We start from the raw sequence: 25,579 nt of genomic DNA on the forward strand, positions 1-25,579 counted from the left end.
TACATGAGACCTTCCCCACAGATACACAGTATTTCATTGCTGTTGTACAAAATCGTTGAATTAGCCCTATACTGATTGACAGTTAGGCTGTTCCTAGTTTTCTGATATAAAAACTGCTGCAGAACATTTTTATACATATATTTTTGCACTTACACACAAGCCTATGGATAGAGAAAAATTTTTTAAAGTGGAGTTGCTACATTAAAGATACACAATATAAAGAAATCCTTAAATAATGTAACCAAAGAATACCTCTTAAATTTGTTGACAGCTGTAGCAGCTGTAAAAACTCAGAGTTTAATCATAATCGCTGAGCAAAATGCATTTTTCTGAAAGAGATTAAATGAAAATTGAGAATTTTCCCATTTTCTGTCATGAGAGCATTAAAGAAGAAGCACAATAAGCTCCTTTGAAAATAAATTCAGACAAAACCCAAATGGTTTATTCTACATAAGCTCTGGAACGCGAGCAAGAGAAGCCTCTTTTATTTATTTATTTATTTAATTTTTTTTTTGCAGTACACGGGCCTCTCACTGTTGTGGCCTCTCCCGTTGCGGAGCACAGGCTCCGGACGCGCAGGCTCAGCGGCCATGGCTCACGGGCCCAGCCGCTCCGCGGCATGTGGGATCTTCCCGGACCGGGGCATGAACCCGTGTCCCCTGCATCGGCAGGCGGACTCTCAACCACTGCGCCACCAGGGAAGCCCCCGAGAGGCCTCCTTTTAATAGGCATGAATTTATTTGAATTCATTCTGTGGTTTCCCAAATGCTGTGCATATTTCAAGTGACCTTTCAGCCTCAAAGTAGGAGTCTCCGAGAAAAAGGATGAAGAAAATCTCAGTTTCAATTAAGATAAACATCAACTGTCAAGACCCGATTAGACTATTTGAATTCCAAGAAGGCAAAACCGTCATCAAAAAAATGGAAAGCATCAGGGCAGCAGAAAATGTGGTAAAATTTAAGTGTGGGAAGTTTTGATGGTGCAAAGAGATATTACCGAGTGTCCGTGGAACTCAGGGCTATGTTTGGATGCATTCTCCCCTTTTTTTCCTTCCACTCTCTCTGGCTCATTTTGGAGTTGTTTTTGAGTGGTTCTTCTTAGCTGCATTAGCATCTCTATTTAAATAGACACAGCTGGGCAAAGGAAACTGTTATTCACTATGGTCAAGGAATAGTAGATACTAACTAACAAACTCTTATGGTTGACAGAGTAACAGAGAGTTATACATATACCTTTAATAAACATTAGGTTGTCAAAAGAATTAGAATGCAATATGCTATATTTCACACTAAGACCTTAATTTACTTATTTTTGGTTATTGTTGTCTTTGTCATTATTTTTTTGGTCCAGAAAGTACTTGAGAACTTGGAGGATGAGCACAGGATGATGACTGTGGTGATAATTTGTGACGGGTTTCAGTGTACTCATTGTCTGAAGCTGATAGAACCCATTCATGAAATACTTAAGGGTGGCAGGGAAAAGAACACGACTTATGTCTCGAGCAGTCTTACCAGTTAGAACTTCTGTCTTTTGCACTATTCATGTTGTCACGGTGCATACACCCTCCTATCAGCTGAAGGCCAACATTATATCCTCTGGGCAAATTATTCTAACCAGTTGCTGGAACCATGTTTTTACACACATATATCCATTTACCAATTACGACTTGAATTCAAACTTTAAATGTAGCCCACAGAGGTATTAGAACACTGAAATCTACGAACTCATAGCAAGAGAAAATTCAACAGCGACTTGTTACCTAAAATACAGGTAAATCTGCCATAAGGAAACACAGATGCTAGTGTTATGTTTTAAGTGTGATCACAGGGCTAAGTAGTTCTTAGTGATTTCTGGAATTTCTATAGTTTCCTTGGCTGGGAGAGGCATTGCAAGGCAATGAAAATCTTAAGCCTAATACAAAATGCTTTCCAATCCTAGCAAGTCAACTCTTGGGGGGCTCTTAAACTTTGTATTAAGAGGAGAAATGTGTACCTGCATATCACCCTGGGGGCACCTTTACTCCAGGAGGCTCTCCTTCCATCCCTAAGCATGTTCACTTTCTCTGACCTCAGCCCACCCACCGGGACTCTCAAGAACATTCTAGCACCTGAGGTTAGGCTGGTGCTAGAAAACAACCCAGCCAAAGACCAAAACCAAGGATTGACAGTGGGGAACCCATCATTTCAAGATTTCCAACTTTCACTGGAAATCTGAATGTGAGGCCCATATAAATGAGGTAATCCTCTTCTCCCCTTGTTTTACTTGACGGGTTCCTTCAGTTCTCAGCTTCCCCAACCACCCAGCTAAAGTACATCTCCAGGACACACACACACACACGCACACACACAGACATTAGTTTAGTCCTCTGTGTAGTATGCTCTTCACTGCACTTACCACATTGGGAATCATTTGATTTGTTAATTAAACATAATTAAAAATAATTAGTTTTACTCAGTAAGATCCATGAAGGGAGGGAAGTACCAATGCATCCCCAGCGCCTGGCACATAGAAGAGACCAAATATGTATTTGTCTGTATAGAAATTTATAGAAACTACCCTACACAAAACTACAGCAAACTGTCCTAAACAAAAAGCCTGGTTGAACTATTTCTCATAAAAAAGCATTTTATATCTCTATCTTCTTGTGGCATCATTGTAGACTACTATTAAAATGTAACTTACATATGTTTAAGCACAGAACAAAGTAACATATTTCTAAATACTGTAATATTTAGAAAATAATATCTATTTTTAAGAGGGCTATGTCAAAGAAGGCTTCAGGCTAGATTTAGCTGGAAGTGAGGTTGATTTACTCCATATTCATGTAAATTTATTTAATAGAATAATAAGTTTAGATCAAGCAAAGATTTACATGTATTCATCTTCATATTAAACAATAATTAGATTTTACCTAGAGCTGTTACGACATTTTTTTCAGTAAAATTTCCATTATCATTTCACTTGTGAAAGATTATATACATGTCATATCTTATACCATTTTGTTAAATGGCCAAAATTCTTACAGCCTCAAACAATAATTTGTATCAAAGAGTAACTTGAGTCTAAACTAACATGAAAACTAAGATTAAAACAGAAACAAGAAAACATTATTAGGAGTTTTCCCCTCCTAATCATAATAAGCTGGCTAACACTTATTTGGTTTGTTGTGTGCCCAGCTTTGTGCCAAGAAAGCACTTTCTATGAAGTCTTTCTAGGAACTCCAAGGGTTGTTTTTCCCTGTGTCCAAGATCACCCAGCTTGTAATTGGAGGAGCCTAGTTTTGAACTTGACCTGAGTTCAGGACCCTCCCCATCTCCCCATGACCTATTGTTGGCAATTCTAAACTTCCTTGAGTTTCAGCTCTATGATGCCATATCCTGTGTTTTCCTAGGGTCTAAAGAAATAGAAATACTTTGAATGAAGTAAAGCAGATAAGGTCTCACATCTAAGTGATCTCAAGGTTTAAAACTAGCCATTAACTTTTACATGGAACAAAAAAGAGTAGCTATAAAGCCATAAAGAACGTGACTATCTGGTCTACTTCTCGCGCAGGAAGCTTAAACAGGCTACGTCAAACTTTCTAAGTGTTTTTGATTTCTTTTTGTAAAATGGATAAAGGGTTTCTTAGATACCTGAGAAAAAAAGAACTGACTTTCTCTCAAAGATTCCAGATTAAATATCTTTATATGCAGCATAACTTTCCACCTACCCACCTACCAGTAAAAGCAACTCCAAGTTACTCAGAGTCCCTCTCCAAATCTGTCTTAAGTCATCAGAATTATTTTGAGGGACTGGCCCTTCTTTTCTTTTTTTTAACATCTTTATTGGAGTATAATTCCTTTACAATGGTGTGTTAGTTTCTGTTTTATAACAAAGTGAATCAGTTATACATATACATATGTTCCCATATCTCTTCCCTCTTGCGTCTCGGCCCTTATTTTCTAACGATTACTCCTCTTACTCACAACTCATATTTTACAAGGAATATTTCTTTCTCCCCACCAGTATGGATGAATTTATTCAGGATGCTATACTGAATCAGAAATCGCTAGGATTGAGACCAAACACTATAGAAGTTTTCATGGATTGAACTTCCTTTCCCAGCAAACTTTATAGGAAATCACAAGTTCCAACATGAGTTGATATGCAAGGCACTACCTTTGCTTTTATCAGACTACTGAATGTACTCTCTCTTAGCCAGAACAGATTGTCACCCATTTAAAAAGATTGTCCTGAGAGATTTTTTTTTCTCTCTCTTCAAATAGGGTGACATTCCAATTTGGGCACTAAAGAATACAGAAAGTCAGGGACTGGCGGTCCAGTGGTTAAGAATCCACCTTCCAACGCAGGGTACGCGGGTTTGATCCCTGGTCGGGGAACTAAGATCCCCCATGCCACGGGGCAACTAAGCCCGTGCACTGCAGCTACTGAGCCCTCGCGCTCTGGAGCTCTGGAGCCTGCATGCCACAACTAGAGAGAAGTCCGCGACGCAGCCAAAAATAATAAATGAATGAATAAATAAATATTTTAAGAAAGAATACAGAAAGTCAAAGAAGACTTTAAAAGCAATTTTTATTCAGAAATATTTCAGAAAACAATAGGTATTCATTTGGTATTCAATTAAGTCTTGCTTTGAAGGCTAGAGCTTCTTTATGTGAATTTGAAATTTACAGGGTTGGTTATACCTATGCAATATTCAGGAAGCAGCTGAGCGAACATGAAATGCCTTGAGGGATTGGCACCAAGGGAATTTAGTACTTTAAAGATGTGGGGAAGTCCAGGCTTGCATGTATAGGTCTGTATTCATACTTTACCCATCTCTTGTGTATACATTCACTCACATAAAAATGGCATGAATCATGGAAGCAAACAGGTTTGGTGCTTTGAATAAATTATCTAGTTTATTGAAGTAAATTATCTAAAATGTTGCTCTGTGTATTGGAAATTTATGACTATTAGGGTACGACACATGGGTGAAATTTAAAAGAATGAACATCTGTGCTTTATACATGAAATTACCAACAGTTTACAAAGGAAGTCAAATCACCAACAGAACAAAACTAGAAGTAGAAAAGAAAAACCAATTTCAAAACTAGTCATTTAAGAAGGGGTGACCAAAGGTATAATGCTGGGAGAAGCAGGAGATTCAAGTGAGAAATTAATCTGTAATTTAATTAAAATCTTATAAATAAACTTTATAAAGTTTATAAACAAAATCTTATAGTTTTTCTGACTACTGGCTAAAGTTTATAAAAGTTATTTATGGAATTGCCCACAATATGTACTGAAAAGTTACAGTATACTAAATGGGGTAGGTTCTAATGTCAGACTGAGTTCAAAACTAGTTAATATACAGCCAGAGCTGTTATAATTGCACAAAAATACCAGTAGTCCAGATTTTTGATGGAAATAATGTAATAATATGGTTCACTGTGAAAGTCTGATAATACTTTGATATTTTGTTGGCAAACAGGTTTTCCATTGTTGTGTGGTCCCCTTGTATGGCAGCTGTAATCACTAGGGGCAAATCCTTTACACTGAACTACAGTGAGACATGAATGGTATTTTCTTCTGATTTTGATATGGAATCTGGTCTTTGACAGTTCTTTCCAAAGCTCCTGTTAGATCCCTATTTGATGACATGACCTTAGTTAGATTAATGCAGTTGAAGCCATGGATTATGCAAGATGTTTAAAGGAATATAGCTGCACTCAACCATGGTAACAGTAAAATGAGTTTATTTACAGAGCTGGCAAAGAAGCTAGTAGCAGTCATTTGTGGAAAGGATAAGTTTATTTCCCTTATTAGTGAAATAGAGCCCTCAAACATTTTTCAAAACTTAACTAGGACCTATAAACACTAAAGTCTCCTGGAGATTATCTGTGAAGACACACATTTTGGCAATAAATTAAACTACGTCAAATGTCAACCTGAGTTATTTTTGTTTAAACTTCATTTCTTCCTATTTTTCTGATGCTCCCTTCTCATGTTCTCTTCCTCTATACATTAAAATTCCCTAGTTTATATATTTTCTGTTTGCAAAATTAAAAGCTAAATTCATCTAAATATGAAAGAAATCTGTTGGTTTTAAAACTTATTTAAATAAAATGAACTTAAATATTTAACTTGGCTGACATGGCCTTGTTAGGAGGTGAGTGAATAAACAATTTACTTAGAATGAAAATATCCCTCTAGCTCAGGGAAAATATTTGGTTTAAAAAAAATCAAATATTCCAGATTTATTTCATATAACCCCACCCCAAATTTAAGCAGTGAGGTTTTTAAATTATTCTGCTCACCACGGGATTTTTGACAGCAACTGAGCCACTTTTAAACTATAAATGTACTTTTATCATGAAAGTAAAAAATATACCAGGGATATAGAAAAATGTTAAAGTAGAAATCCTCTGCCCCACAGGAATAGTTTAGAAAGTCACTGGATTGGAAATTTTATGAATGTGAGGGCTAATACTTCATCAGTGTCTTTCTAAGAGCCATCAGGGTGCCTGGCGTAGAACTGAGTTAATAAACATCGTTAAGTGAAGCAATGAAAAATGCACGATGGACCTCCTTGGTGCGCAGTGGTTAAGAATCCGCCTCCCAATGCAGGGGACATGGGTTTGAGCCCTGGTCCGGGAAGACCTCACATGCTGCGGAGCAACTAAGCCCGTGCACCACAAATACTGAGCCTGAGCTCTAGAGCCCGCAAGGCACAACTACTGAAGCCCGTGCGCCTAGAGTCCGTGCTCCGCAACAAGAGAGGCCATTGCAATGAGAAGCCCATGCACCACAATGAAGAGTAGCCCCTGCTCGCTGCAACTAGAGAAAGCCCGCATGCAGCAACGAAGACCCAACGCAGCCCAAAAAAATAAAATTAATTAATTAAAAAAAATAAAGTATTAAAAAAATGCATGTTTACTTTTGCAACTAATAAAAGCTACAGAAAGAAAACTCTTCTTTAAGGACTATACATTTTAAGCTATAGAATCAGATTACATGGTCGAGTGTCTAGAAAATGATCTTGTCTGACACTAAAAACAAATCACTTTCTCAATTACTAAGGATTAGGCCTTAATTTCTTAGCATTCCAAAAAATTTAAATCTAGGTGGTAAAGCTAAAAGCAACTTAATAGTGGGAAAAGTGCATAATCCAGGCAGGAACGCTAACCCTGACTTTGGAGGCCAGAGTTCAACTCCATTTGTTAGGGCTCTAGGCCACACTTGGGTCTCTGACTCAGCATCCCAGCTACGGAGTCTGTCTGATGGGACAGCTGTGTTTGGTTTCAAAAGGCTGACAATGAAGCTGGGGTGAGCCTGAAGTGGTGGTCGTGGTCCTCACTCCCAGCAGGTGTCTCAGATGGAGAGACCACTGCATTGATAGAGTTAGAGAAGGTCAGCCACGTCAACTGGCTGATTAACGTGTGCAACACACATCAGCATCTGTACGAGCCATTCACGACTAGTTGATGGTACTGAGATGAGTCACTCAGGCAAGGAGAAGATGTTGAGGAAAACTGGGAAGTGTAGATTCTAGAACAGGAGACTCATGAGGGAATGAGGAAAAGTGTTGAGGCTGAAATTACTAGTGAAAGTGGGAAACTAAGGGTGAAGCCCACAGGAAACAGGCAAACGTCCTCCCCAATCTAATACTTTACAATTCCTTGCCCCAGAGAGTAAATTCTGTCTCCACAACTCACTCAGTACAATCCCTAGCAGAGTGCCATCTATTAAAAGAAAATTAAACATAAAAACAGATTGGAACGTTTTCTTGGTGATGTAAAACCACTCTCCGTTCTCTCTGCATGCACCAGACAGATGTGGAATGCTGCTGATGGGACGAGCACTGTGCTGGGTGCACAGGTACAAAGATGAATAAACCCAGTCTACCCTAAAACCCACTCACAGTCCCAGAGGACAGGCAGGCAAGAAAGCTGACCATTGTTGCAATGCTTCAAGAGCTGTGCTAGAGAAATGGACCCAGTCTCCTGAGAACACATAGAAGGGCATTTTCATTCTGAATGGGGAGGCTAGGAAGGCTTCCCAGAAGAAACGTCCATTGAGGGTGAATCTAAGCAACAGAGTTTGCACATGAAATTGTATTCAAATGATTACGGTAAATTGCAAACAGTTTTAAATGCGCATATAGTCCTATATACCAAACTGTGATCTAAGCAATTAGCATAAATAATTTTTGCCCTGAATTTATATTTCAAACAAAAGTTTGCTTAATTAACTATACATTAGTGAGAATGAATGAACTACATACAACTACATCGACGTGGGATAAACTCTCAAACATCTATTTGCAGGGGAAAAAAACCCAACCAGCCACAAAAATAGTATTACAAACTGCATTACTCCTTTTATATAACATTGAAAAGTAGAAAATAGTATTCTGTGCTTTTTGATATCAGGATAGTTGTTATACCTGGTGCTGATGGGCAGTGGCTGAAAGGGGCACAGAGGTGGCTGTAGGGTTACTGGTAGCATTATTTTTAATCTGGATGGTGATTATAAGGGTAGCCACTGATAATCAGAATTACTAATTTGTTTTTCTTTCTTTTTCTGGTTTGCAACATCCAAAAAGAGTTGTTATGGTTTATGATATGCACACATGTTTTTCATAGGTGACAAATGACCAAAAACATGTCAAAAATTTCTAAAAAGTATACACGCACATTTGTATGGATGTACAAATCCTGCTTTTGATACAACTTCATTTGCATACAAATTTAATGGCAGAGTTTAGATATAAAGAACTATGAGATCAGGGCTTCCCTGGTGGCGCAGTGGTTGAGAGTCCGCCTGCCAATGCAGGGGACACGGGTTCGTGCCCCGGTCTGGGAAGATCCCACATGCCGCGGAGCAGCTAGGCCCGTGAGCCATGGCCGCTGAGCCTGCGCGTCCGGAGCCTGTGCCCCGGTCTGGGAAGATCCCACATGCCGCGGAGCAGCTAGGCCCGTGAGCCATGGCCGCTGAGCCTGCGCGTCCGGAGCCTGCGCTCCGCAACCGGAGAGGCCACAACAGTGAGAGGCCCACGTACCGGGAAAAAAAAAAGAATTATGAGATCACCAGGGCCACTTAAATGGCAAACAGCCACACGATGCTCCTCGTCTCTCCGGTGGCATCACCAATTGATGGCAGCACCTCTTCTGAGTCCTAGTGCAGCTCCCAGTACTTCATTCCATGTGGCTACTACTAACTGACCACAGATGAAAACGATAAGCCACCTTGCTTTTAAACAATGAGGACTGGCTAATTCTTTTGTTATTTACATGAGAAAGACCTTACAGTTAAGGACAAATTTCAATGTATTTCTAGGTCAGGGTAAAATTTCACCCCTATGTATGTAAAATGATTTTCCCAATTATAATCACACCTTTATAAAGGCATGTTTGCTAACAGCAAGTTTGCTGCTTTCCGTCTTTTACATTACCATGGAAACACTGATTCATATACAATTAGATGCAATTTTAACAAAAGGACTCAGATAAATAATTAGGAATATTTTTTCCAAGCAGAGATTCAGGGAATCTTTAGTGACCCAGGTTTTTCCCTCAAGGTGGTTAACTCCACCCTCAATCACACTTTTTAACCCAATGTACAGTTGTTAATTATAACCAAGTAATACTTTTACACATTTTTATTGGTAACTACTCATAATAAAATAAGTAGATACCAGAGACAATGGAATACTAATTAACTGCTCTCACGAAACCACTGGACTCACTACATTTCTAGCCTCTATGCTCTTCAGCTCATCCTGAAGCAATCATACTCTGGGCCATAGAAACAGCTCTTCTAAACAGATCCCTTTTTTGCCTGTTGTCTTTCTAGAAACAGATGGAGAAAGAGGCTTAAGACCTTTTCTGCTATGCCAGGATGGCAGGATAAACTAAACAGGAGTCCTACCCCGTCTGGGATCTGTTTAAGGAGGAGTAGAAGCAGGCTACAGAGGTTAACAATCTGTGAATTAGGAGATAACAATCTATGAATGACACAATCCAGAATGCATGTCAGGACAAGAGGAGCAAGGGATCTAGAGAGGTAGGGAAGGCCTGGCAGTGAGATAGAGTAACACAGAACCACCAGGAGGCCCCAAGTAGGAAGGTTACATGGAGAAAGTCTTTACACAGATGCATCTACGGATGAAGTCCAGGCTCCCAGCCATTCCTGTGAGATTAACCCCCTGCCTGGACTGCTGCCCTAGAGGATTCTGACCAATTTTTAAATAACTAGATCAGAGGCATTTTAGCTTTCAACTGATTACTTCTTATTCTGCCACCTTCTCTATGTAGTTTACTTCTTTGATCCACCCACCTGAATAGAAGTAAATCTTCTTTGAATCACAGCGTGAATGGGATTTATCCAGAATACCTAGCTTCTGAATAAGTGCTCCGTTTGAGGTGTGCCCAAGAAGACTGCCTTATGGAAAAGAAGCCCTTATAGACTGAATCAGTTTCACACTTATAGTTCTTGACTATTCAAAAAGTACCACTAATATACAAACTTGAAAAATGCGTAATACAAGCTAACATTTCCTGGTACTCACGAGGAATCAGCTACTGTGCTAAGGACTTTAATTAATTTTAATTGAGTTAACTCATTTGACATATTAACATATATATCATTACTAAAGGTAACATTTAATAATTTTAAAAAGCATGTGAATCCATGAAATTCTCTTATTTACCACGCAACATTGGGCAAGCAAGTCTGCCTCACTAACCTATAAAATGAGGAATGATAAGAATGGGTGCCTCACAGGATTTATGATGGGGACTTCATGGGATAATTCTTGTCAAATGCACAGCCTGGTACCTGCCACACAGAAGCACTTAGTAAATAACAATTACCACGATTTTTATTTCTGTGAAGACTATATTAGGAGAACAGAGAGGAGTGAAGTTACAATTTCAAGACATGGATTTTAGCAACTTAATTAGCTATGTGGCTTCCAAAAAATGTAGTGATCAGAGTTCAGTTATCTGGGCAGGACTTTGGTCAAAGCACTGTCTTAAATTTCCTTCAGGAGATCGCTGAGGTCTCATCTGCCACATCTCTCCGTACATATTCCTCCAATCCAATTTTTTGAGAAGTTATGACAGAATTATCATGGTGTTAGCTAACTTTACAAATATAAGTTTAAGAATTACATTAAAATCCCATACAAATTATAAATAGAAATGATTTCACACATTTGGCTGACAAAGTTTTAGCTCTCTATTTCACCTCAAACTTCACGTTTGTTTTTAGAAAATATTTCTCCAACAAAATCTGTTGCCACAAAATCATTGACATTGTTTCTAACCATTTTTCTTGACCCTACTTGACTAGAAATGTTAAGCAAAACTTGTCCACTTCCGAAATATGGTCAGGGGTGGGGAGAATTAGATTATAGTTTATTCTCTGTAGTCCCATTCATTTCCAAGATTTTATGGTTCTAATCATTGGTCCAGTGCCAGAGAGGAAGACAGTGCAATTTATAGTCTGACCAGGGGGAGAGGGTCAATAAATTGAACGCATCAGGAACTAGCGAGATCTCTAGAGAACGAATCTGGGTCAAAGTCCATTTTCTACTTCTCCATCCATCTCTATGGTCCATGGTGGAAGGCTTGTGTGCAAATCTTGAGAAAGAAGGCAGAAAAATACAAAGATATTTGTTCTTGAGTTGCACATGGTTAAAAGGAGAAACTTGAACAATCTAGGACAGGAAGGAAAGGTATAAAGCAGCAGCCTACTGACCACTTTTGGAATGCCAGGAGGCAGAACCATGGGCAGCCAAAGCAGTGGAGATAGTGGGGAAAAGCAAATAAAACAAGAAGAACAACAACAACATATGTGGGATTTAGAATTAGACCATGTTTCCTTCAGCACTGCTATTTAAATACAAGTTTTGTCTCATATAGTTGTTATGAAGACATAATGAGCTACATCAGGTACAGCACCAAGTCCAGTGTCTGACAAACAGTAGGTGCTCAATATTGTACAGCTGTCCTCATTACAATGGTCACCACTCCAATTACCACTATAGACTTAGGAGCTGCTGTCCTAGCTAGCTGGTGATCTAGCTGCCAATCAGTTACCTGCTGTTCCACGACAAAGCTGTATCAGATGAAACATTACAGCAGTGGCTGTCTGTATGCCAGAATGCCATTGGTTAAAAGTTGACACATTCTGCAGGAATTTATCCTAACTAAAATAGTATCGGTCATATAAATTCCTTGACACAAAGAAGAAATTCTGTACCACACTGCAGTGGAATGAAATCATGGATGTTAGGAATGATTATTTTCTGTATTGCATATATACATGAATATTTCATACGTATTCATTTTAGAAAGTTGAATTTCTTAACTTGAATGTATTTTAAACAGGACAGAGAATTAGGCACAATGGGAGGCTTGAAAACAATTACATATTGAAACTATGTTTTATGAAACCTTTCTTTTAACAAGTCACACTGGTGCCATCTCTACAATTCAGAATGAATATTTTGCAATATAAAATGAAAAAAGACCAAGAAGTCACTTACTAGCAGTTTTCAAATATCATAAAGGAGAATCTACTTATCTACTGATTCACTACCCCTGATAACTAGGAAGAAATAGGTTAAAATTTAAGCAAGGGAGACTAGTATTAGATATAAACAAAACGTCAGAACTGTGCAGGTTTTAAAACATCAGCACTTTTCCAGTAGGGAAGCTTTGGAAGCTGTAATCCTGGTGTGCATATATTCTACGCCTAGTTTCTAGTTTTTTAATTTCTTGTTTTCCCTCACCTAACAGAGAAATGGAAAGACTTGAAGTTGACTTTCTGTATCCTTTGGCAGAAGTTCTTAGTGCTGAGATGAGGGGGAGAACCCCCCCCCAAAAACAAACAAACAAGAAAACCCCACTACCACATTCGAGTTCATTATCGGAGCTTTTGCCAGAAGGTGGCAGTGTAATTAAACAGGGCAGGGTGCCAGATGGTGGATGTCTGGTTCAAAATGGGATGGGGTTCTTCCGGCCTCCCCTCTGACCATCCCTCTTACTTCTCTAACCATTTCTTCAGCTCTTTCCCACAATCTTTCCCTTATTGTTTCTCACTTTTCTCTGAAGAGCAACTTAGCTTAGCTTCCCCATTTCACACCCTCACGCATCACCCAGGATGCTCCTAGGAGAGCCAACCCCCACGGAAGGCTGAAGGTAGATAATGAACATATATCATTCATACCTCCCCTGTTATGCTAAGAGCTGCATCCATAGGTTCTGGACTTCTACCTATTCTCCATCCTTCTGAAGGACTTCCGAGTTTAGGCCAAACTTGACCACAGAGCAAGGCATTTAGAGAGCTGAGACACATCACAGGCATGGCCTCCCATTAGTTATGTTTATGTGGTTACACTTAATAGTAACTTATCCAGGCTCACTGTCTTTGGTCTTTGTGCCTCTGTGACACCCCAGGCTTCCTGTAGGCTTGGATCCCTGGAGAGACTTGGTGCTTTTGGCTAGAGCATACTTTACTTCTACTATCCATTTTCTAATATATCTTCTCAAGAGACAAAACACCTCTGTTTTATCTCTTGAGAAGTTGGATAATCTCTGGAGGAGCTCTGTTAAAAATCTACGTTGGCTTTTCATTAAGACTGTGCTTTCTTTCTGACTATATTCTTCACCAACCTAGTTAATAGCAACCAGGTCCCATTCTTGTTACCTTTATCCAGGCTTTTGCAATTCTATATGTTTAGTTTTTCTATTATTCAGAATATTTATACATATCTCTCAGGCATCTTTCCCTAAGGAAAATCTCCTTGAACCTCTTCAGCTTCATATTAGAATCTACTTTACTCAATCTTGCTAGTAACAGTTGGATGGATCCATGACTAACTACTCCTATACCCATGATTGCGTTCATATCTTCACTCCTTCTGATAAAATTCACTACATGATTGGAATGACTGACAGACGGACTAATAAGACCTTATTAGGTAAAAACCTATGCTGAAAGGCAGGTTTTAGTGATGGGGCAAACACCATGGTGTTGGGGAAGAAAAGAGTAGAGTTACAGGTCGGAGTAAGTGTTGCTGCACAGGTAACCACAGCCGGTTCTATTCATGTGGAGGCTATAGATTGCAGTGTAGCTAAGGAGAGTGCTGCACAGGGCAATTTAACCTATGACCTTTAGTCACCAGTGACATGATAGAAAAAGTGGTTGAAAACCCCATTTTGTCAGTACCCAAACTAAAGAAACACCTTTCTTCTAAACAATTCAATACCAATTCAGCATTTCTTTATCAACTGCTATGCTGTATTCCTGACGTCCACTATCTGTATATGTAATAAATATTTTCCCACCCAAAACAAGTTTAAAATAGATTTGTAAAAAATAAGATGCTAAATAAAATGAGTGGATCTTAACTATAACTCTTCTGTGATTTCCCAGAAATGAGAATTTTCCCCTAATGTTAAAGTCTTTCAAGTCTTTGAACTGTTGTTATTTGAACTTCCCAGGAAGTTTAATTACCAGCAAGTTTATCCCAGTCCACAAAGGGATATGGAAAACACAAATGACTCTCCAGTGGCAGTGTAGCACTACAGAAAGTAGAACTATAAAGGATCATAGTAGTTTATTTGCAAAGTGGTTTTCAAAAAAGCTCTTTAAAGGTACTGCAAGGGTGGGGAGTAAAGGTGCTAGCTCAGTGGTTGTTTTATTGTTATATGTATGTTTATAGATTTTTACTTATATATACCATACATATATACTTTAAAAAATTTATCTCTATATACCAAATATAAACATACAATTTTAAATGTTTTGTACACATTTCCTTATTTATATTAGCATATCATTTGTAAAAAGTGTTCATTGAAAATACATGTTTGAAATTCACTGATCTAGCTTATTCCCTTTATTTGACAGGTGAGTAAACCTGGCTATAGAGGGACTAGGTGGCTTCTCCAGGGACACAAAGCAAGTTAGACGTAGAGTGGACAAACGGCTTTCTCAGAGAATTTCACAATTCATGACTTTAAAGAGTAAACCTATCTGTGATCCACTCTGTGCTTCCCTGGCATTAAAACATTTTTTATGTCTTAAATTATATTCAAGGTATCTTAACCACTTCTCTTCAAAGCTGTTTATCTCTAGGTGTATTATATACCAGATATGATACAAACTTAGGTAATAGGATCAAAAAAGTTTATTGCAGGTTCAAAACTCTGAACCAATCTTGAAAATAGTCCCTTCCCTAAGCCAAGTCAGTGCATACTGAACAGGCAGAAAGTATGCAAATTCCATTTGTCTTCCCATTTACAAAAGCCTGTAAGATAAAAGATGTAAAAAGGAAGATTTTGTACCTTTTTCAAAGCTGACTTAAAACAGTATGAAACTTCATACGAAGCCTGAGACATAGTACTTGTTTCTTACCTGAAGCCTTACAGAGCTTGGAGAGAACAAAGTAAAACTTGCTAATGTCATTGGAAAGATGATCTATCTATTCAGAACTGAGAAGCACTGACTTTTGCTTCTTATTTCTCTTTAATAGGGAAGAGAGAACCTTCTTTTCTACCAGTAGAAAATAATTACAAAAGTTTTTCAAATAGTCATTTTTCAATGCCCAACATCAGCCTTAAACTTTGTAGGCTATCATACCTATCAAAAGACAACTTACAATTTACTTCTTTAATAGCCCAATATCTAACCAAATATTTTAGTGCATTTAGATATAGTCACAAGATGAATAATTTTACAGTCATTAAAAATGATAGTTAGATAGACAGCAGAGGGAGGCAACATGCTGAAATAAAAAGAGCACTTCTTCTGAAGTAGACTGACTTGGGTTCAATCCCAGCCCTCCCTGGCAGTTAAAGGGCCCTGTTCAAGTTATTTTATCACTTAGGTTCATTTCTTCATCTGTAAAATATGGGTTAACAACTCCTTCCCTTCAATTTTGTTATAAGGACTAAACAAGATACTGTATGTAAAATTCTCTACAGAGTCCACATTCACAAGGGATACTCAATAAAATGAAAGCTAGAAGTATTATCATTACAAAAGTACACGCTGACATGTAAGTGAAGAAGCAGAGCACAGAATTTACAACTGTTCAAGATATGTAAGTTAAGTGAAAAATGAGAATAGTTGAGGATGGGATAGTGGGGGTTATAAGTAATTTTCCCTCCAAAATATTATTGTTGTTACATCTTTTTATTCTCAATTAGAAAACTAGTAGTTTTAGTCTACTCAAATACTCTTACTATGATCATGAGGCCAAAATAAGAATTCTCAGCCAGCCCGAACTTTTATAACCTTAGGAGGAGAGAGTTAATAGAAAAGAGAAATCATTTATTGATCTGAGAAGCAATGTTATTCAGAAAATCACATCTGTACAGTATTGGAATGCTTATCTGCCATACCTTAGACACTGAGCAAATTGTTGTTTACCAGATATACAGACATCTACACATATAAAGATGTGCTACAGGGAGATCAGCTCGGTGCTTTGTGACCACCTAGAGGAGTGGGATAGGGAGAGTGGGAAGGAGACACAAGAGGGAGGAGATATGGGGATATATGTATATGTATAGCTGATTCACTTTGTTATACAGCAGAAACTAACACACCACTGTAAAGCAATTATACTCCAATAAAGGTGTTAAAAAAAAAAGATGTCCTAAAAGCTACCTAGTATATATTCTTGTTATATAATACTTTAAATTTATATATATTTACAATATTATATAATCAGGAAACAGATTAATTTCAGGATTATTTTAATCTTATTTTTGGAAATTAATAGAATTTTAACTATAAGTAAGGCGTGTTTTTTAAGTAGATGAATTAAGAGGAAGGGTATATAATATCATTAGGAGTTTGCCATGTAATCTCCTAATCAGATGTATACGTATACACATACACATGTATATTTCCTCTATACACCTGATGTATAATCTATGTAGATTCTACTATTTAAAAATATAAATATAAATAAATGTGTGCATAGAATTTGAATGATAAAAGGGATAATAAAACAGTTAAACTAATTACAGCAATTACAATCTCAGGTCAAATGATTTAGAGGTAGCAGTGATATACCTAAACAGTCATATTATTAATAAGACAGATGTAAGATTAATAACTGGGAGTTTCCGTAGTGTGCCATTAGGAATCATCAGCATAAAGAGAGACATTTATTTCTCACATAAACACCATTCTGACCCAACACTATGCAAACTATTTAAAATTAAATGGAACAATATACACATTCATAAATCAATATTTTTAAAAATATACTTTGAATTGTGGCCCTATTTATCTATGATGATACCGTTTATAATTTAGAATAATAAAATAGAACAGTTGTGGATTAAAACAGACCATGACACTCTCGGAGGAGTAAAGGATGTCAATGTTACTAGACTCCTGAAATGAACTAACTGTTACTGATTGATTGAACCCTGAATTTGGAAATGTCTCCCGGCATTTTAGGCAAAAATAAGAAATAGGTTGGTTAAATACTATTTATTCACATATAAGAGGATAGAAATCACAGGTGAATTTTATAAATTCTGATCACCCATTTATATTAGAGATTTACATTAGCTATGGTAACTAATAGAAGGTTTCTAAGTATTTCCCAGTATTTATTACTTGGTGTAAAAGAGCCATACGAATTTGTTTGCAGATGCAACCTTTTCTTTAAATAAACTCAAGGAGGAATTTATTGCACATATTTATTTAAAAGATCACAAGTGATATGAGATGAAATCTGCATCTATAGTTTATTAAAACTCACAGAAATACCACTGAAGGGACAACTCTTGATTCTAGTCCCCTATAAAACACTAGTACAATAACAGCCAATGATAACCCAATCACATAAATGTGGACTGAATTCCTTATGCAAATAGTGTAAGTATTTATTTGTGTATTTGCCTGCTCACATAATTATATGTAATACATTTTACCTGCCTGCTTCCATTCTATCCCCAACACCTGCCTTCAATCATTGCTTTTAATTCTCCTGTCTGAAGGATTATTTCCATTTCAAAAAGTGAGTTTATTTATTTATTTACAATCAATCACTAAGATAAACAAAGTAAAATTAACCTCTGAAACAGCCATAAAAACATTTTTGTAAATAACTATTTTAGACACAAAAATTACTTTATTGAGAAACTATTCCTTAAGGACCATGTGTGGATGACCACATCAAACAATATTGAGGAAACAGTAGAATTAAATATTGCAATAAACTGAAATTAACATACTTTTTGTTAGGATGAAAACACTAAAATTACCAAAAAACATAATTATCAGGGAACACTATACTAACAAAATAAAACGTAGGAGATTCCTGAATGATAAGCAACTTGATATACATTTAGTCATAGTTAAATTCAAGTTGGTTCATATGATTAAAATATATGACGTTATTAATTACGCTAACACACATGTGCTAAAAGCCAAGGTACTACTTTTAAAGACCATGACAAAGACTGTCAACTACCAGCCTGCTTGCATCAGGCAAGAAAGATAAGAAAACACACAGCCTGATCAGGCAGTGAAAAACGACAAGTTTTCATTTTCTAAACTCCCAACGTTTTTTGCGAGTTTCCTTCCTCTTCTAAAAATTGTCACCAGATGAATTGCTATGGTCCACGTGGAGTTAAAAAAAAAAAGTGTGAGCGCCACTGTTTTTAAAACAGACAAAATCAGGCACAAAATAGAGAATGAAAGTGTCACCAACAGTGTGCTCTTTCTTACAAAGCCTTAACACCACACTTAACTCTTGAAGCTCCGAGTCAGCAATTACTAAATACTCCACTATTACGTCAATCTTAAAAGGAAAGAAGGGGAGAAGCAGGAGAGAAAAGCACGTTACCACACTCCCTCCGAAGTCCTCAGGGAACTTGTAGACCGGGATCTTGGCTTCATAATAATGCTCATTTTGGAGGAAAAAAAAAAAGAAAAAATCTTCAAGTATTCTGATTAATACATTTCAGCTGTATTTTGAAAAAGATGGCTTGAAATATACTCCATTTCCAAAGGAGGTTGTTTGAAGAAATCCAAATTTCCCGGAGTCCAACTCCTGCCTCCAGTCCAGAACTGAGGGAGGCTTCTAAGACATAGGAGCTTTTTCCTCTTTCATACCGAATTTACGCCAGCACCGGGCTGTTCTTAAGTGACAGTTTGTTTTCTGTTTTGCATTGCCAAGGGAGGAACTGGATTTTGAATCTATTCTTCATCTGTTCACAAGGGCAACCAACACAGTGAAAGAGCCACTTGATCGCATCCTTTTTACAATTCCTCAATAAAAGGTTTAAAGATTTCTGACACTCTAAAAGTGCTCAGGTAGAGAGAAAGGAAACGAAAATGACCGCGAGGTACAGTAACACCACAGAGCTGTCAGTGAAGTTCCATTTCAGGGCGACCACAGGAAAACACTCTTCTCCGGGGGGAGCCAATAAGTCATGGAGGGAACAAAGCTCTCCACACTTGAGCTGGGCTCGCTGCTGTACCTGTGAACGTAATTTCCGTTGTGTCCCCTGCTTAGAATCTGACTCCAAGCCTTTGTGAATGAGAACTATCATTCAATCTCACCAGGCAGAAACTATTCCTCAAGGGCTGTATGACGTCTGTAGGAAGGCAGTTCAAAACATCGCAGGGAAGTGAGAGGGGGAAAAAAAAAGACCTGGCGCCCAGCCAGCCTCGTCAATTGCTGAAACTTATAAAGCTTCGCTTCAGATCAGCACCAGAGACCTGGAGTGTAAACCAGCCAAGCAGGCAGAAGACATCTCAAAATTTATAAATCCATTTCCTCGTCTGGGAAATGAGGTGTCTGTGTTATTCAGGGTAAGATTCCCTGAGCACCTTCATAAGGAACACACCCCTTTTCCACAGACTTGTTTATCCTCCCTCAAAAAAAACAACAACAAAAAAATCATTTTCTCAAAGTCTGGCACTGAAAACTAAAATTTCTAGTCAAAAGCAAAGTTGAGAGGACTTGGGGAACTTAGCAGCTGTTCATTTTGAGCCCATTTAATGAAATGTCACGCTTTGGGTTTGGTTGTAGAGACACAAACTGCCTCTTAAAAATCCAACAGAACGTAGCAGGCAACGTTGCATCAGGTCACGCTGTGATGTTTAAACTGAAAAATCTAATGAATTTCTGCTGGACAAGTGGCTACATGTACTGAGGCTGTTTTCTTGCACAATGTTTTCTAAACCTTATTTCATTTTGAAAATCATATGCAAATTTCATTGATTTATATATACCAAGACTCTGGGTTTGCAAATTCCTAACAGTCCTTCAGTAAGGAATGAAGCTTATATCATATCACCTCAACATCTCTTATTGTGAAGACTAATCCCTGCCCCACCTCCTACATTTGAAATAAAAACTTTTCTATTATAGTAAACATAATTAAACCTACCCATTTTGAAAACAAACTTATGGTTACCAAAGGGGAAACGTTGGGGAGAGGGATAAATTAGGAGCTTGGGATTAACATATACACACTACTGTATATAAATAGATAACCAACAAGGACCTACTGTATAGCACAGGGAACTCTGCTCAATATTCTGTAATAATTTATATGGGATAAGAATCTGAAAAAGACTAAATATGTATATGTATAACTGAATCACTTTGCCGTACACCTGAAACTAGCATGACACTGCAAATCAGCTATACTCCAATAAAAATTTTAAAAACACACAAAAAACAAACAAACAAAACAATTCAAATTGCTTCTAAGAGAAGAGGATTTGACCTCCCTCCCCATCCCTCTAAACGTTTGCACCGAGGATATATATTTCTCTGGGTGTGCCAACTTCAGTTATTTTGGATGTGAACTATCAAGTGAAAAATAACTTAAGCATTCTGATTTCTTAAATGACATTAGTTAGTACGTTGGTTCTCTAGTCTGACGTGAACTTGGTATTTATTTAGCATTTGCAGGCAGGATGTTTTAGCGCAATTGTGACCCACCCAAAGGACTTGGAAAATTAATGTAGTAAGGCATCCCGCCAGACCTCTGGCTGCTCATTACAACAAACACTTCAGCTCCTCCCCTGGTCACACTTCAAGGTGCATTTATTATTTAGTCTCCTCTGAGTGACCCTCAGGCCTCTTCAGGTAAATACCAATAAATTGCTTGACATATAGTTATCTCCTTAAGCTTTTCAGTTTTCCTATGACTATTCAGGGGCCTTCATGGATTCTTGGCTCTGTTCCGTGTTTAACATGTTGCTGCCACTTTAAGGCAGGTTAACCAATCACATCTTTTCAGAAATTCAAAAGAAAGCTGAGGGAACTACTCAGGGGGCTTACAAAAAGAGGTTTATCTTTTTTTCTTGGAATTTTAATGTGGGGGGAAAAAAAACCCAGACTGAGTAAAAGTAACCAACTACTATTACTTATTTGAAGCACTGTTCTCTATCATGCAAGGTCCAGCAAATATCTTCTAACTGTCATTTCAGAAAGAAAATGACAGTGATCACAAAATGTAATGTCTGAATGTTGTGTGTTAAACTCTCCTGAAATAGTCAGTCCTGTGCCCCACCATCCACCAGAAGGCTCTCTGTCCCAGTGAGATTACTTAGCTCACCGGCACTCCCTTCCCTGTCACAAACACATCTTTAACCTCTTTAGGTTAGTGCTGTCCTGTGTGCTGCTCAATGTTACACGTATTCCAAGAATCTATCTCTGAAAATCCTAGCCCACTTGTTGGGTATCTCCTAAACATTGTGTAACAGTCCCTTAATGACTAATATATCATTCCTGTGCCCAAAGAAACTGAGTTTAAGTAGCGGGTAATCTGACAACATATGAGACTAACCAGAAGATTCAAAGCTTCCTGGATCCCTACTTCAAGGTTGCCATTACAGGAAAAGACAGATACACAATAGTACCAGGCCACGGAGATTGAAATTTTTACTTTTGCTCTTACCCCTAACATTTAAGGTAGTGACAGGGGACTTCCCTGGTGGTCCAGTGGTAAAGAATCTGCCTTCCAATGCAGGAGACGTGGGTTCGATCCCTGGTTGGGGAACTAAGATCCCACATGCCAAGGGGCAAATAAGCTCGCGTGCCACAACTACTGTGCCTGCGCTCCTCAACTAGAGAGCCCATGTGCCACAAACTACAGAAACCACGCGCTCTGCCGCCACAACTAGAGAGAAGTCTGTATGCTGCAACGAAGAACCCAAGTACCACAACAAAAGAGCCCACATGCCTCAACGAAGATCCTGCATGCGGCAACTAAGACCTGACACAGCCAAAATTAATGAATTAATTAATTAAATTTAATAAATATTTAAAAAGTGCTAAAACAAGGTAGTGACAAAATAATAATAATTTTCAAAAACCCTAATAATACTTGCTGAATATTACAGTGTTTTCTCCATCCTAAGGCAATTTTTTCACAGGGAAATTTTTTTTTTTTTTTTACATCTTTATTGGAGTCACAGGGAAATTTCTTAAATAATGTTTTATATGTTGACTATCACATAATTTTCCTCTGAAAAGCTTCTCAGAATGGAGGGATATAGCTCTGCTCCCAATGCCAAACATTCCTGTTAGTATACAAATATATGATAGTGTATAAGATGGCTAACGTGGATGCCTGAATCTGAGGAGAGTGGACTTTAGGAACCATGAGGCACTTGTCTGGATGGCTTTGAAGAGCATACATTTAATCTAGAAGCTGCTATGATTTCTAGCATTTCCCCGATGCACTAAATTGTATAGTGTTGTATAAACCTCTGTTTGACTATTGTCACCACAACATTTCAAAGGACTGTACTACAAATGTTTATGTTCACTGAGGTCATCCAACCGTATACATTTGGTTGAATCAAACCACTGTGCAGTATGATGTTTCCTAAACTTCAGGCATCTGGACACAACCTCTACAACTCTGCCATACTGGCATCTATACCTTTACTCACTAGATATTTTTCTTCATTGACTCACTTTTTTTAACTTAACATAAATTTAAATGATAACTTTATTTGATAAATGGGTTTGATATGCTGATTACATTTTCCCCCCAATATAAGTATTAATAGAAAAAAAAAAAGTCCAACTATCACTGAAAATCTCTCTCATACTAATTGGTGTCACAAGGCAATATGGGCAACACTCCTGTGGAAAGCACCAGTTGCATGCAACTAGACTGGGTGCACCCTAAACATGATTCCCCTTCTCTTATTCAATGGTGAGCACGACTTATGGGACTAAGGACGTTTACCAAAAGCCAAGAGTTAAACATAAAACAGTAACTGAAACCAACTGAATGAACGGTTAAGAAATGATTTTACTATACAATCCAAGTTTTTTCAGATATTATTACTTTGAAATACTCTGCCCACTTTCAAATCTTCTCTGAGTAAACTCTCATTTTCAGATTACAACAGATCTGTCATGAGCAGATTTTTGAGAACCATGCTATGATCTAACAATATATGCAGGCCTGTTAAATGTGCTTAAATTCAGGACTGTATATATGTCAACTAACTTTTTAGGAAAAAATGACCATGGATCTGCAGGGTTTTGTTTTTTGTTTTTGATTACAGTTTCCTGGCATTCTACACTGTACTCTAATATTATAAAAAACAAGACATTTTGAAATCTTGCACCACTTCCTCCTTATTGAGGAATAATGTGGTATTTCCTTTATCTGGAGGGGAATCTGGAGCAGATTTTGAGCTGTTTCTATTATCTTACTACACTCACTAAGTATACATTTGGATTCAAGGACTTTTCTATAAGCATAAATGTCTTTGGAGCTAAATTCCTTAACTCCGAGGAAAAGCTCAAAGTATTACATTTTGAAGGCTTCTGACCTTCAGGTTTCCTACCTCTTTTGTAAAATGTCAGGTTAGAACAATAATTATCATGATTTGATGTAATCCCACTTGTTTTATTTTGCTTTTGTTGCCTGCGCTTTTGGTGTCCTATCTAAAAAATCATTGCCAAGACCAATGTCAAGGAGTTTTTCCCTATTTTCTTCTAGGAATTTTACAGTTTCAGGTCTTCTATTTAAGTCTTTAATCTATTTCAAGTAAAGTTTTGTGAATGGTGTAAGATAGGGGTCCAGTTTCATTCTTTTGCATGTGGTTATCCAGTTTTCCCAACACCATTTATTGAAGAGATTATCCTTTCCCCAATGTATGTCCTTGGCTCCTTTATTAAAAATTAATTGACCAAAAATGCATGGGTAAATTTCTGGGCTCTCTATTCTGTTCCATTGATCTGTGGGTCTGTTTTTATGTCAGTATCATACTGTTTTGATTACTATAGCTTTGCAGTATAGCCTGAAATCAGGAAATGTGATGCCTCCAGCTTTGTCCTTCTGTTTCAAAATTGTTTCGGCTATTAATGGTCTTTTGTAGTTCCATGTGAATGGTAGAATTGTCTTTTTTATTTATGTGAAAAATGCCATTGGAGTTTTTATAGGTATTGCATTGAATCTTTACATCAAGCTAAAATGCTTCTGCACAGCAAATGAAATCATCAACGAAATTCTTTTGGGTTCTGCACCCAATTGTAAAGTGTGTGAGTGTGGGGAAGGCTTTCCCATACCAACAAGCAATTCTCTGACACCAGCAGGGTGTCTGAGAATTCAACTCAATACTGACACCATCCACCTGGAGATAATATCAGATTCCACAGGTTAAGTGCCCACAAGACAGCCTCCTGCTCTCTACAGATGTCAGTTGCAAGCGCAGGTTGTTACTTGTGCTTCTGAAAAACTGGTTATAAATCAGAGGTTCCCATGACCCCCTCCTTGGATCTGATTAATTTGCTAGAGCTGCTAACAAGAGTTTAGGAAACTCATTTACTCACTAGATTACTGGTTTATTATAAAAGGATATAACTCAGGAACAGGCAAATGGAAAAGATGCATACATGGTACGGGGACAGGAAACAAAGCTTCCACACTCTTTCTTCTAGAGCACCACTTGGCCCTCATCTCCCCATATTCACCAATCCAGAAGCTCTCTGAACCCCATTCTTTCCATTTTTATGGAGGCTTCTTTGTTACAGGTAAGACTAATTAAATCGCTGGTCTTTGAGGATTGATTCAACCTCTAGCCCCTCTCCTTCCCAGAGGTCTGGGTGAAACTGAAAGTTCCAACCCTCTAAAGGATTGGTGGGTTCCCCTACCAACCAGTCCTCTTCCTTAAGTTACCTCATTAACAAAACAAAAGACACCTTTATGGCCCTTACCACAGGAAATTCCAGCGGTTTTAAGAGGTATGAACCAGGAAGAGTGGAAAAAGACCTAATATATATTAGAAAGAGATTTTGGTCAGCTGAATGACCAAATATATATTTCTTATAAATCACAATATCACAAAAGTGAAAATGTAACCTATGAAATGGGAGAAGATATTTGCAAACCACATATCTGATAAAGTGTTAATATTTTAAATACATATGAAACTCATACAACTCAATAGCAAAAGAACCCAAATAATATGATTAATAAATGGGCAAAGGACCTGAGCAGACATACAAATGGCTAATAGGTACATAAAAAGATGTTCAACATAATTAATCATCAGGGAATTGCAAATCAAA

The 25,579-nt window shown here is 37.7% G+C and overlaps 1 protein-coding gene across 9 annotated transcripts in view; it reads right to left on the reverse strand.

Annotated features, from left to right (window-relative positions):
- The window catches only part of PDE4D (phosphodiesterase 4D), a 1,450,167-nt gene that overhangs the window by 266,093 nt on the left and 1,158,495 nt on the right, over window positions 1-25,579 (reverse strand). Inside the window, exon 1 of one of the 9 annotated variants that reach the window (XM_030843774.2) lies at window positions 18,869-18,928. The exons of the other annotated variants lie outside the window; for them this stretch is intronic. Within the exon in view, the coding sequence (XP_030699634.2) occupies window positions 18,869-18,921 (53 nt within the window). The 5' untranslated portion in view covers window positions 18,922-18,928. Of the gene's footprint in view, window positions 1-18,868; window positions 18,929-25,579 lie in introns of those variants that run through there. 9 annotated transcript variants of the gene reach the window in all.

This window comes from Globicephala melas, chromosome 3, assembly GCF_963455315.2.
Source record: "Globicephala melas chromosome 3, mGloMel1.2, whole genome shotgun sequence".
In the NCBI taxonomy this organism is placed as follows: domain Eukaryota; kingdom Metazoa; phylum Chordata; class Mammalia; order Artiodactyla; family Delphinidae; genus Globicephala; species Globicephala melas.